At 35.0% G+C, this 14,634-nt stretch overlaps 1 protein-coding gene across 6 annotated transcripts in view; it reads left to right on the forward strand.

Annotated features, from left to right (window-relative positions):
• Window positions 1-14,634, forward strand: part of AKAP7 (A-kinase anchoring protein 7) — a 111,934-nt gene that overhangs the window by 64,973 nt on the left and 32,327 nt on the right. For 5 of the 6 annotated variants that reach the window (XM_061990691.1, XM_061990694.1, XM_061990695.1 and 2 more), the window contains one exon: window positions 390-534. In XM_061990691.1, the coding sequence (XP_061846675.1) occupies window positions 390-534 (145 nt within the window). Of the gene's footprint in view, window positions 1-389; window positions 535-14,111; window positions 14,278-14,634 lie in introns of all 6 variants that reach the window. The other variant, XR_009818225.1, reaches the window with a different exon arrangement.

Genomic DNA, 14,634 nt, shown 5'->3' on the forward strand with positions numbered 1-14,634 from the left:
GGGAGCATGCTAGTGATGACAGCAAGAATAGTTACCTGTTTCATGTTCCATTAATACCGTTTCAAACCATTGTAAGTTAAGGCAGTTGTAGCATTGTGTGTGTCGGTTTGTTTCCTACAGGACTGAAGAGGAAGTGTAGAAAGGAGGTGTAATGACACTTATTTTCTTGTTTAAATTGTACAGTAAGCAGTGCTTAACTAAAACAGAAGATTTGACCTGTTATTGTTTCAGTATTCTTTTTTGCATCTTGAAGTAGTTTTCCATCCCCTACCATTCTATGATTCTATGATCCTAACTATGCATTTGGTTAAAATGAAAACTAGGAATTAAGTATGAAAATTCAGTTTTATAATAGAATGAGTAATTGAATTTTATGTTGCTATTTAAAGGTGAAAAAAATTGACTCCAGCCTGTATGAAGACTTTAAAAGCCATTATTTTGGAGATGAAATCCTGCACCGCCTAGATCTTTGTTCCATGTTGAAAAAAAAGCAGCCGAATGGTTACTACTACTGTGAGTCTTCTATTGTTTTTGGTAAGTACCTCTTCACTTTCCTCTTACATTTCCTCTACAAGTGATATGCCTGAAAAGCCTTTTTTTTTATAGAGTACACTTTGTATGATTCTTGTAATAATGTCCATGGAGTCTGACAGAAGTCTGCCCTTCAACCCTGGCTCTCCAGGAAGCACTGTGCAGTGCTTCTTGCTGGCAGCTGAAGTTTATATTCAGCTATCTGTTGCCAGAATCCAGTTCCATTTCTCATCCCAAAATGAGTATTTCAGATAAATGAGATACATCACCCTCTGGAGCTGCCTGTCTCTTTGTTGACTCTAAAGACAGCGTGTGTAACTAAGTGAGATTAAACGTGTTAATTACACATTATTAAAGCTAAGTGAAATATCTCTGGTTTGGCAGAGATATGACCTTACTTGGACTATATTCATATACAGAGAGAATTTTATTACAACAGATTTCCTAATAACTGTCCAGAATACATCAAGACTTTAAACATTTTATAGATCTAGATCATTGTAATGCCAGAAATCACAGTTGTGTCCTCCTGATTTATCTGAACAGAAGCTTCACATCCATGTGATTAATATTCTAGGCTCATCTCATTTATGCTACAAGTCATGTAGTAGCTGGAAGTTCAGGTGGTATATATCAAAGATCTCTGGATGGAGAGACTGTGGGACAATGGTTTGTACAACAAACCTCTCTGTGATGTTAGTTCCCAGGAGCTGATAGTGGATCTGGAGGGTTAGAACACTTTACATGGAATAACTAAAGAATGTTGAGGATTTTTTCTTAAATGCAGTCATCCTTTAAATCTAAGATTTTTTTTGTGTATTGTGTGATATGTTGAGAATATATTTTAAAATAACGTTTCTGGCCCTGTAGATCATTAAGAATCAGATTACATGGAAAGATGGTCAAGTAAGAAAAGGTTTTGATATTAATTGCTTTTTTCACGTGTTCTTGTTAGGCAGATTCTTTATATATATCATTTTAGTGGTGAGTCTCAAAAGACAGGGAATAGGTCTTGGTCTTTGGAGATCAGTTCATATTTTTCCTTCTTTATACTGGTACAGCTTGGTTTTTATGGTTTGGGAGATTTTTTTAACTGTAGTCTTAGCTACAGTTTTAACTGTAAAGACTTAGCTTTGTGTTTTTTCTTTAGAAATTTAGAAGTAGAGCAAAACTCCTATTTGGCATGTTGTCAGTGATCAATAGCTCCACCTCAATGAGAATATAGACAGTCCTAATAAATCTTAATACAACGAAGTCTTAACTTTGATCTACTTAAGGAAAAGAGAACAACTGTTCCTGTATAGATCTACTGGTAATATGAAAGAAATATGAAAAATCTTTTAGAAGTAACCTCAACAACAAAATGCTAACTTGAAAACTATGATAAATTTATTCTCATATAGCTTGCAACATTTTCCAGATTTCTGGTAATAAGCAGAAATGTATAAAAAGAAATTGACCAGAAATCATTCCAACACATTATGCAGTGGATCTAACATTTCCCACTCCAATGAATACTAGCCTTAGCAATGAAAATATTCATGATCAAAGAAAAATCATATCCTCAGAAAGAAGGAACAAAACATGCAACATCAGGGAAATCTTCCAAGATCGTTGCCATCCCAACTAGCTGAATAGAAACATCTTCACTGGAATCTTTTCTCATATGGACAGTTTTAAAGGAAAGCCCTGTCCTCACCCTTAGGTAATAAGGAATTGCAAAAAGATGAAGTTATGATGTTTGTTATGAAGTTACATTGTTAAGGACTAAAAAATCTCAAGAACATGAAGACTTTATGAAGGTACCATGTGTATCCCCAAATTCTGCAAAACATTTAAAAGTATGATGAGCATAAAATAAAAGGAAAACTTCTGATCCAGACACCTCTTCTAGTTGAGCTGATTTTGATGGAACAATAGATTTCAAAGGTGTATAATTGACAGAAGTACATGAGAATAATGCATTATACTCCCATTTTCCCTAAGCACATATAGTGTTTTTTCATAATCACTAAAACTTTGCCTGGTTAATAGAGAGGTTATCCCTGGTTATATTTGATACCTCATCTGCTGTTTCTCATCCACTTTTCAAGATCTGGATTGTATAATTTTTAATTTTATAAAATTAACACTATGTTGGAAACAAAGGGTGTACATGCTGCAGTACTGTTGGTGGAATTGCTCACTTGTCCTGAAGACTTACAATTAAATAACAACAGTTGAAATATATCAGACACTTTGCATATGCTAATTGCTGTTAATGTTTTTGTTTGCACTTGCTGACACCTTTTTTTAGCTTAGGTAGACTGTTAGAAAACAAATCAAAAGCATCACAGAGGAAGAAAAAATGTGTAAGATGTCTGTTTAAATTAGTGACTACACTTTTGCAAAATCCAGACCAGTCAAAATCAAAGTGTGATATGTTTATCTGTCTATCTATCTAAATATATTATCATATTTCTTACCTTGTGTTATGCATATGTCTGTTTATATCTGAGTATATAAATATATATATCTAATGCCTTCTGTGTGTGTTTGTACATTTGTGCATCCAAATGCTTAGAGAAAGAGAAATTATAAGTTTATTTAACATGGTATAAAATTTTTAATTTGAGTGAAGTTGAGCCTTCACTGTTCACAGGTATACTTCAGGAGTTTTTTTGAATATGTATCTGATTGAGAAGTTTGATAAATAATTAATTACATATAAAAGCTGTTTCGTAGTAAATTCGGTAGATATTGGCAAAGTTTTCTCAAAACATTTGTTTAATCTCTCTTCCTGAACTTGTTATTGATATCTCAGAATAATGAGACAGCCTTCAGACGTCTTTTGAATACAAGTCCCATTAAATGGTTTATAACAATAGTCAATCAACTGGTATTCAAAGCAAGAATTGGATGTTTGTTTGGCTTTAACTCAGTCCTGGTGTGATGATGAGTAAAGAATTTATGGGAAGTGTCAGTTTCACGGTCCAAACAGAATTCTCCTCTGAATTGTTTTTGCATGAGGACTACATCTGGCTTTCTCTAACTATAGCATTTGAGTGGATATTCCTCAGTGATGCCAGAAAGAAAGTGTAGTATTATTATCCCTACTTTTCTCAGTCCTATATGGACGTAGATACATCTTGCCAAATACATGCATTTAATTTTCTGGTTATGTACATGTCAATAAGTATTTATCTAAAGCAAATAAGAGAAGGAAAACAGCTATATTAGAACAGAGTTTAAATAGCTCATTTATTTCAGAGAAGAAGAAACTATATTTTAATTAATTTTGAAAAACATATTTAAAAATTACTTGAATGGGGGTTTTAGTAACTATAGGTAGCCAAGATGTTAAAATAAACACAGGAGAGAGTTAATGCAGTTGTATTAATACCTCAATAATAGTGAAATTTAGTGAAAATTACTTAAAACCACACAAAGCTGTATCCAGTTCTAGTTCTATGTTTACATGTACTCAAGCAGTTATCATCTTTCCTTGAAGTGCACAGAAAATACAAAAACAATATTTACTTTTTGTTACCTAGTGTTAAGCATCTAATAATATGAAAAGATCTAAAAAGGGATCAGAACTAATGTTAGAAACAGAAATCTGTACAGAACAAAGAATTGCATACTACCATGGCTAATAAGTGCCACAACACATAGCAGCTTGGCAGCAGCCCATTTTAGAAGCATGTTTAAAAATATGGGAAGCATAAAAGATTGATGTGAATAAAGGCAGAGATGAAACACCTGAGCTTCAGTAACATGCACAGCAGGTACACAGGCTTTGACAATACGTTACAGAACAGCATCCATGATCTTATTAAGAGGCTACACAAGTTGAGCTTCTCAATATATACCTCACCTGAATGATTCGTTAGTTCTTTGTATCAAGGTGAAAATGTTCAGTAGACTCTCTGACTATCAAAGTGTATCAAAGAAGATTATGTAAATCTTCTTATGTTAAATATGTCTTTAGCATTAAGTATCTCATTTAAATATTTTCATGATCCATTCATAAAGGACTTTTTTAGACTTGTTTTAATAAAATTTGTTCAAGTAATATAACGTAAAATGAGGTTATATTCATAATAAAGAAAGTTGTTACACACCAAACTGCATTCAGCCTGTAAAATGTGAAGGTTCTTCTGAGGGGTTAGAGAGGAGAAGTTTATCTATCAGACTTCTGTGCTATCTCTGAGGTAGAAAAACTCTAAGAAGTCTGTTGCTCGGTGGAAACTATCCAGCAGGTTACTCTCCTTACTTCTTACTCTCTTATTTCAGAGTAGCTCTGCAGAGAGAGACCTGGGAGTGCTGGTTGATAATAAACTAACCATGAGCCAGCAATGTGCCCTCGTGGCCAAGAAGGCCAATGGCATCTTGGGGTGCATCAAGAAGAGTGTGGCCAGCAGGTTGAGGGAGTTTCTGCTTCCCCTTTACTCTGCCCTGGTGAGGTGTCATCAGGAGTCCTGTGTCTATTTCTGGACTCCTCAGCTCAAGAGGGACAGAGAACTGCTGAGAGAGTCCAGCCCAGGGACACTAAGATGATCAGGGGACTGGAGCATCTTCCTTACAAGGAAAGGCTGCGGGAACTAGGGCTGTTTAGTCTAGAGAAGAGGAAACTGAGAGGAGATCTTATTAACGTTTATAAATATCTAAATGGTGGTTGTCAGGAGGTTGGGACATCCCTTTTTTCTATAGTAATTGGCAACAGGACAAGGGGTAATGGGATGAAGCTGGAACACAAAAAGTTCCACAAATATAAGAAAAAACTATTTCACTGTTCAGGTGAGGGAGCCCTGGCACAGGCTGCCCAGAGGGGTTGTGGAGTCTCCTTCCTTGGAGGTCTTCAAGACCCGCCTGGACATGTTCCTATGCGACCTGATCTAGGTGAACCTGCTTCTGCAGGGAGCTTGGACTGGATGACCTCTAAAGGTCCCTTCCAACCCATTCTACCATTCTATGATTCTGCACAGTCACAACTCATGTGTCTGTAATGTGTGCCAGGTTGGAGGTTAAAATGTCACTACAGTTCGCCTTAACTCTTGCTGTCTAACATTAGTAATATGGAAATTGAAATACCAGGCTAGAAACATCTATTTTCTCTGGATAAATGCATAATAATATGGTAAAAGGTAATGCTCCTGCTGTTCAAATAATACCTCAAACAGTTGCCATTTTAAGTAGCAGAACATTAGTGGATCAATGTATATTTCAGTGGAACTATGTACAAATTCATTGTCCAGTCTGACCTTGTTATCAAGGTACTTTCTGCAGTCTCTTTGAAATCAGCAACACGTAGAGTAAGTCATTCATCCCATCTCAAAATGTGTGTGTAAGACAAGCAACATCTAAGAGGTGTGTACTTTAGGCAAGATGTGAGTCTAAGACACACTACTTGAACAGTTTAATATTTGCTTGTTATCTTGCTTGCTAATTTTCATATTTGCAAGTATGATGTTTCTGAGAGATATAACATGTCGAATGGAACATGTTACAAACAAAATTTATTCTTCCAGATTGCCATTCTTAGGCTATTTTAATAATTTAAGTGACTTTTTAGTTATTTAAACTTCTATAACCTTGAGTTAGGATTCAGCGCTGCAGTTCATGATATTTTACAATGTTAGCTGGGCTCCTGCTTAGCACCTATGTCTCAAAAAAATAACAATGTGCTCCTGGTGGTATCTTTTATAAGAGCTCTCCCTCTCCAGACTGAAGATAAGGTTGTCAGCAATAGCTTTGGGGGTTACCCGCACAGAAGAAAGAATTACAGAACAAAGAACAAACAAAAAGCCTCATTGGTACCTGAAACAGAAAATAGATACAATGTCACTCTATGAACTCAAAAGAATACTGAGAATAAGTAGAAGACTGAAAAGAAAAGAACTGGAAGCCAAATGACAGTTGGATAGATTATCAACGTCCCTTGGTTTGCAATTTTTAAAAAATACACTTACAGTGTCAAGCAAAAAATAGAGTAATATTTTGCCTTCATCATCAAGAAAGAAGAGGGTTCACATACAATCTACAGTATGATGTTTTCCCAGCTCACCTGAAATCTTTTTGAAGTGTCACTGGCTTAAATGAAGTGAAAGATTGGATTTTATCTTCTTCAGATACTCTCACTCTTCTCTATCTACAGATGGTTTGACCTAAATGTGATCGATTTTATTAATACAGCAATTAAGAATTTTCTCACATTGGAAACAGAAATGGTAACCACATAAGTGCTATTTTAATTGTCCAAATTCTACAACCTGCAAAATTACACATATCATGTGTAGTTTCTTTTACTCTCCTTACTCATGTGACAGTGAATCACTTCTAAAATAATGAAACATTCCTTGACTTTATCTGTTATCTGTCCTTCTTTCTTCTTTCTCTATAATTTCAAAATCCCTCTAGGTCGGTTTCTTTCACTCTTTAATTTTTCTTTCCTCGATACTCTATTTATAGGCTAGCTTCTGCTTTCTGCACTCTATTAGATTGTGCCCTTGAGTTTCCTGCATGTCTAGGGCACTCTTCCCAAATTCTAATTAATAATATGGCAGTCATATTGCTTTTGGTTAAAAATGTCTTGGGCAGTTTCCCAGGAGCCATTTCTTAACATTTGAAATTAGTAATTAATTCACTGGTTTTGTTGAGTTAATCCACAGCTGGTACAATTTTGTGTATGCAGTATGCTTAACTCTTTGCCTACATGAAAAGCAAAAGGTATGGTGTGCTATTCAGTAAAGTCTTTCCCTAAAGAACTAGTTCTTAGCAGAATCATGTGGCAGAATATTAACTTACAAAAGTGCTGCTTTTAAACATGGCAGAGGAACACATTTTCATTATTAACCCTAGAAGCTGAGCTTTTTATGGACAGTGACTAGAAAGTGGCAATCCAGTGGTCAAATGTTTTCCATTCATTACTGAGAACTGAGTGGTCCCCTATTGATTCCTTTTCACTAGTCTTACATTAAAACTTGATGGATGTTCTCAGCAGTTCTAGGAACATATATCGCTACATTGGGCAGTTTCTTCTGTATTTGGTAATTTCCTGCTATTTAAACATTGAGCATGAGTACAGCATTTTTCCTAATGAGGTAGCATTTTTTATATTAATTTAAAAAACACCAGTTACAACTTAAAAGCTATATTGGATAATGAGGATAACAAACTAATTGAGAAATAACCAATGTAAATATGATTTGAAATTGGAAATTTTCATTTCAGAATAATACTTCATTGTTTTGATGGTAAATTCTAATGTCCCTGACTTTGAGTTTCAATGTTGGCAAAGGTGTAACAAACTTTTCATTACAAAGTTACAGACAACTTTAAAGACAGGAATATGATGTTTAGCATTCAATCTATTCACGTCCTCTACTGAAAGTATGTAAAACCTTCTCAGTACCTTCTGTGATTTATGATTCTGTGATTATGAGATACATAGGTAACATTTGTAGTACAGGATAATTTTTGCAATTTTTATTTTTAAATGCAATAATGTAATTCTATTCAAAAGGCTCTTGTCCTTTTATTTTTCAGTAAAAAGGTATTTGAAGTAGTGATGTGTTTTCATGCGAGAGCTGTTAGCAGTAGTTGAAAATAAGTGAAAAGATGATTTCCGCAAATGACTTTGAAAAATATGTGCAGACAATGGGATAAAACTGATGAAGTAAATCTGACAGGAAAGCACAAAGGCGTATTTGACATCAGTAAGAATATGATTCATAACTGAAAATTTAGTTGAGTGTATAAAAAAGAATTGATTTTTCACCACATAACATAATATGCTATAAAATACAATAATGTCCAGTGGCATTTTTGTATCAAATATTTCTGCTTTAAAGACATTTTTCCTAAAGCACACTGTGGAGTTCATAAATTTTATCTGTTACAAAAACATGGAATATATGCAAAACATTAATTTCAAGATATGTTAATTGCAAAAAGTAAGCAGACTGCCTAGGACAAGAGGAATAAATTGGATATGTAATACTCTTTTACTGACTAAATCAGTGAAAAGGTATCTTAAAAATTTCTGAGATAGGATGTTGCTTTTTTTGATATGTATTTATTGTATAGTCTTAATAGCAGAGAGGTGTGTTTGATTTACCATAATTCAATGAACATCTTCTGCAATTTGTGTGAGGAGTATTTTTCAGTAATTTGAAGGAGTGAAAGGAAAACTAGTATTTCCTTGTTCAGATGTCACTATTTTTCAGTTGTTGAATAGTGTAGACCTTAAGTGCCGCATGGTTACAGAGAGAGGGTTTAGTATGCTTCCTACCTAATCCCTGTGAGGTGTTCTAAAATAAGACATGGTTGCAGATCAATAGATTTGTGTACTTCAGGGACAATACAGTGACGTAAAAATGTAGTTGTTAAGGAAAAGGGCTTGTTTTGCTTAATACCACAACTTACCATTCTCTTTCAGAACAGCATTCAGCAATGAACAGAAACAGCTGATAATTTCATTTCCAAAAGATTTTTTTTAATTCAAGGTTGTACATAAATTATTTTTGTACTTTCAGAGAAAATAATTTCAAGATAAAACGTGACATTTTAAAGAAACATTGTTTATGTTTCTTGTTTCTTCGAAAACAGCAATGCTCTGTTTCTTATGGAAGCAGTAGAATGTAAAAGCAAGATTACATCAACCACAGGCTAAAACATGACATTACTGTCATAACAGTAGCCTGCCAAATTAATTGAAGTTTTATTCTGTTCTTAGACACATCAGGTAGGGACGTAACGGTTCCTGATGAATACATAGTACGGGATCGTCTATTTTTCAAATGAAGATCAGACATTTGAGATCTGAAGTATGATTTAATGACAGGAGAAGAATCAGAACTGCCTAGTTCCTATACAGATCTGTTGGGTATGAACAGTTGGAGGGTGTCATGCAGTATAGAGAACTTTCTGGGAGGGTGCAGTACACAATTCATAAACATGTTGCTTTATTACATACGTGAAGAGTTTCCATTTCTTCGCAGTGAAATACGTGTGAGTCTGCATGTGGGCCCTTATTTGTCAGACATCCATCTGGGAGCAGTGCAGCATTGGGCGTAGTCCCTGCCCCACAGCTTGAAAATTTACCAGAGGATGTGAGTTAGAATAGAACCACTGTAAACTGTGCCAACCGATCCAATTTACAGCTAATAATAAATGGCTGGGGAATGCATAAGAAATAACTTTTCTACACCGCCTTCCATGCTATGTGAACATTCCTTATCTGTTCCATTGCAAGATTAAATGTGTTAACCATACATGACATAAACTATCTGATGTTGTTTTAGTGGTTCAAGGTATGCTGCTTGCTTGTGCTGTGGAACTGACAGGAAGCACTCGAGGTCAGATGGAGATGACAACGCATAATGAAGCTATTCTTCCTGCTGCTCAAATGTTGGTTGCCATCTTTAGGCTGATGCTATGATGTTTAGATATTTGCTAGACTCTACACAAGCACCAGTAGTTGAGGAGACTTACTGTGGCCAAAGCTGTCAAACATGTAGATACACACATTTGGTAGATGTACTTAACAGGCACCTGAAGTTAGGCTTCCGTTTTTTTAAGTTTCTGAACATATCTACAATGTATTTTCTGACACAATGTGGAGACACTACAGTTAACCCTTTGGCATTTACTTTTACTCAGCTGTAACTTTGTGTTTTGCAAAGAACAGATTTGTCTTCCTAGTAACCATCCACAACCTACAGATTTCAACAGAAAGTAATTGCTAACTGAAGACTTTAAAAAACCTTTACTTCAAAATGAATTCTTTAGGGAAACAGTGAAAAGGATACAATTGCATTTTAATACCTAGGCACTACTTCCATAGCTTGTTTAGTTTTTTAAATGTTGAAGGTATTCTGAATCAGAAACCCTAGATACTGAATATATTGCTTTAATTAAGAGAACAAACAAAAGGCTTTCTTACACATAAACCTGTTCTTAGTTGAATACATTTTAAAAGTGGGTCAAGCTGAACAGGAACAAAGCACTCTTATTCCAAAATAAGAGCATTCATGTGTGGAATTATTGAGAAACACCTTTAAAATTCCCAGTTAGTGCTAATCTGTCTTATCTTTCAAATGCAGGCAAGTCCTATGGTTTTCCTTCCCCATTCCTATCTATTGTATTGCAAACACAAAACACCTTGGATGTTAAAAATTTGCATAACTTGATTAGGATGTTACACAGCCTTTAGCAAGAGACTTGTTGGTGTAACTTTAATATTTAGAAACGTTACTTTCACATGAAAGCAAGTAAAAGCAATCATTTTACATGGCAAATACATCTACTTATGGTTGGACTCTTTTAGAAACATATGTTGAATTCTTTGTGATCTTTATTATTGAATTCCTTTTTCTATACATTGTAATTTCCTTTCCTAACATATTACTCAAGATGTAGAGATACCAATTTCCAAATATCTCAATTACCATTCATAATCCAGATTAGCTGTTGGCCTCAGTCATTTACATCTTCCAATTGTCTTGCAGTTATCTAGCCATGTAGTCAGAGCCTCTCATATATATATTTTCTTTTCAGAAATATACAGAATATCCAGTTTACCTTTTTTCATAATTCATTACCTGAATTGGTTTGAATGTACTCAGTGGTTATGCACATTTTTGGGGAACTTTGAAGAATACAAAGCACATGAAGCCATACTGTTTCTCCAAATTGAGTTTAAAATGTTATAGTACAATTCTTTCATACATATATATATATATATAAGAAACATGTAGTAAATCAATAATTTGAAGTAAAAGTAAATCAGCAATTTGAAATACAAACGTTTAAGTCCTAATGCATTAGTTATTTTTAAACTGTGATAAATAATTTCCTGATAAAGAATCATCTGCATTTTTACTGCGTCTCTCTGTCATGGGGCACTTTTTATTTTCTTTTACCAATTTTCAACATGATACTATAGTTATTCAAGTTGCTGTGATGAACAAGGGCTAAGAAGTTTTTAAAATTGAGTCCTTTCTGATTGTTTATCTTCCCTTTTAATTTTAAACTCTCTCATCACTTTCAGTCCTTTTCTTCACTTCTTATTTTAAAGAGGAAATAGTTATTACATATATAATTTGGTTACAGTTCCCACAAAAATTGGACATCAAGGCTTTTTTCTTCCTCCAGCTTGGGGTAATTCAAGGTGTGAAAAGCTACAATGGGCAGCTTAGCATGGAACCTGAATAATGCGCTTGTGTTCTTCAAGGAGCTGCTTCAGAGTAACGGAGAATTCAGATCTTATAGGGCCAAAAAATGACCTCTCCACCCTAAGTCAGACTCTATAGTCCTGTGATTATTTCTTGGAGTGTCTAATCTCATGGCAGTCACAGGCACAATGTTAAAATGCCCCCTGGATAATGCCTCACAATCTTGTGGCCAATTTAGGAAAGGGAGTGTCCGGTTTCTGGATCCTAAGCAGACAGATTCTAGGCTGTTCAAACTGAGTCAGTTTTGAGCATAACTACTTCTACTACTGGACAACAGCAGAATTATATGGATTTTATTAAGTTTTGAGATGCAGACATATCACTTCTGTCTTTTGTAGATATTCATTAGAGACAAATTTTTAAGTGTATAGGGTTGATATATATGTGTGTATGTGTGTGTGTGTGCTTGCATGTTTGTGTATATGCACATGCATGCATGTCTACAAAGCATAACGCTTGGTATTTACTACAATGTAATGCAAAACTTTCCTTTTAAGAAGCTATTTTCTTGCTGCAAACTAACCAATTTAGCTACAGAAGTGGGTTGTGTTCACATGGAGGAGGTTAACAAAAAGCACACCAGAAAAGCATTGAATAAGTGTGGGTTTTGGACAGCCTTTGACTGTGGGACTTGTATGGTGCCTTGACATGTATCAAAGCCCCTTCCCCATTATCAGAAACAGCTCCACACAAAACTATGACACAAATGCAGGGCCAAAGCAAGTGATCACCCTACCGCACAATTTCCATCACCCTCTATAGGAACTAGAGTACTGATAATCACACTATGAGTGGCTGCTTAGCTCTAACAGCAGAGGAAAAGTGATGAAGATACAGGGGGTAATGACAGTCTTACAGCTCTCTGCAGTTCAAGAAGGTGATTACAGTTACCAGCTAGTTCTGACTGATTCTGCAGGGCACTGATTCTACTGCAGAGATCACTGTGATAGTCCAGTCAGAGGACAATAAGCCACCAAAGGAAGATGCTGGTGCTTCTTACTTATTCTGTCAGTTTAAGATGAGAGGAATTTGCAGAGCCAAAGCTCAGTCAGTTTCATTGTCAAAGAAGAGGTAAATAAGCCAGCAGTTGCAAAGATTGCTGGTAATGTTGTCATAACCTTGCCCACAAATACAGCTGAGTTGGATGGATCAAAGTCCTCTGACGATAAAGGAATTGGCAGCTGCTTACAGACCTGGGACAAGTGGACCTGGGGAAGTCTTAAATAATTCAGACAATCATCCTGTCCACTTCCTGTCCAATCTAGTAGAAGAGACCTACACCTTTTCTCTTCCCCATCTCACCATGAGGGCTTGGGAGGGAGAGTATTTGAGTGGCTGCATGAGTGCCTAGCTGGGCCTAAAACCACAACATTATCTCAAGTATGTGAGCTTATTTTTCCAGCTATGCTATCTTTTCCATTCTTACATTAAAGCTTCATTACTACTTAAAGTTCATGTTTAATATTGTAATTAAAATAAATACATAGATCCTATTTTAGCAGTTAGTATAAACCAGCAATTTAAAAATCAGAGCAGGTACTTGAAGGTATAACCAGTGATTTCTCCTATCTCTCAAACATATTGATCATTGTTAAGGATGAAAACAAATGTCTCTTTCCCTTCTCTAATCAGGAGAAACAGTTGTAGCTTGTACAGTACACAAATTCTATGGAAATAAACAGAAGCCAGAGCAAACAAAGGCAACAATTTTACTTCTTTTCAAGCCTGAGTAGAGTAGAGATATATTTTTCAATATATTAAGGAAAGGAGAAAGAATTTATTATTTGTCTTAGTAAATATTGTATCTTCTCTTTGTTCTGACAGCAAATGCAGAATCACATTCAGGTTTTTTTTACTTTTATAAACATCACTGTGTCCTTGGAGTAAAGAAATATGTAGGAATGCTCACTCATTTATATTGTGCTTGGTTAAGAGGCATCTTAGTCAAAGCTTGAATTCCTATTTAGGAATCAAAATATTTTTCTCAAAATGATATAATTTTTGTACAAATAGGTGTGAAATATGAAACTAAAACTCCACAATACACTTCCTTTGTTCTTAAAACTGAGATTAAGAGACAATAAGCATGTTTCCAGATGTAGATACAAGGAAGACTTCTAGGTGCAGTGCTAGCTGGCTTTTTTTGAGAACCTTCCAGTATATCACTTCTAGCTGTTTAGATCACTTTTGACTCCTCAGATTTCTAGAACTTTGAGATTATGCACTTTCAGTGTTACCAACTTTATATATTACGTAGATATCACTTCTATATCTTTTTATAGATATATGCTAGAAAATCACAATGAAAATGTTTGCTTTACTTGTTCTTACTTTACTTTTTACTTTTTACTTTTTGTGTTCCAGCTTCATCCCATTACCCCTTGTCCTGTTGCTAGCTACTATAGAAAAAAGGGATGTCCCAACCTCCTGACACTCACCCTTTAGATATTTGTAAATGTTAATAAGATCTCCCCTCAATCTCCTCTTCTCCTGATTCGAGTTCTTTGGAAAATACATATATTTCAAATCTGTAAGTATCTGTTAATATCACAGTCTCTTACATAAGCAGTGTAATTAGTTTTGCATTATTTTTATATTATTATATGACATATAAATAAATATTAATGTTATATTAATTTTGAAAGTCAATGTAAAACTGGCAGAACTATTTGTTAAAATCAAAATTAGGAGGCTGTTATCTGCAGCAAAAGAATGGCTATGTTCCAGCAGAGGCTTCTGCTAACTTTGGGGCAGAACATAATTTTTGTGTTACTTAAGCTTTTCTGAGAAGAATGTATAAAGGGAATAAATAGCAAGAATCTGTGTATGACTAACCAAAAGGAGTTTAGTTCATATTCACCTGAGAAAATAAAACCTGGCTGGCACT

The sequence above is a fragment of the Colius striatus genome, chromosome 2 (assembly GCF_028858725.1).
Source record: "Colius striatus isolate bColStr4 chromosome 2, bColStr4.1.hap1, whole genome shotgun sequence".
NCBI lineage: Eukaryota > Metazoa > Chordata > Aves > Coliiformes > Coliidae > Colius > Colius striatus.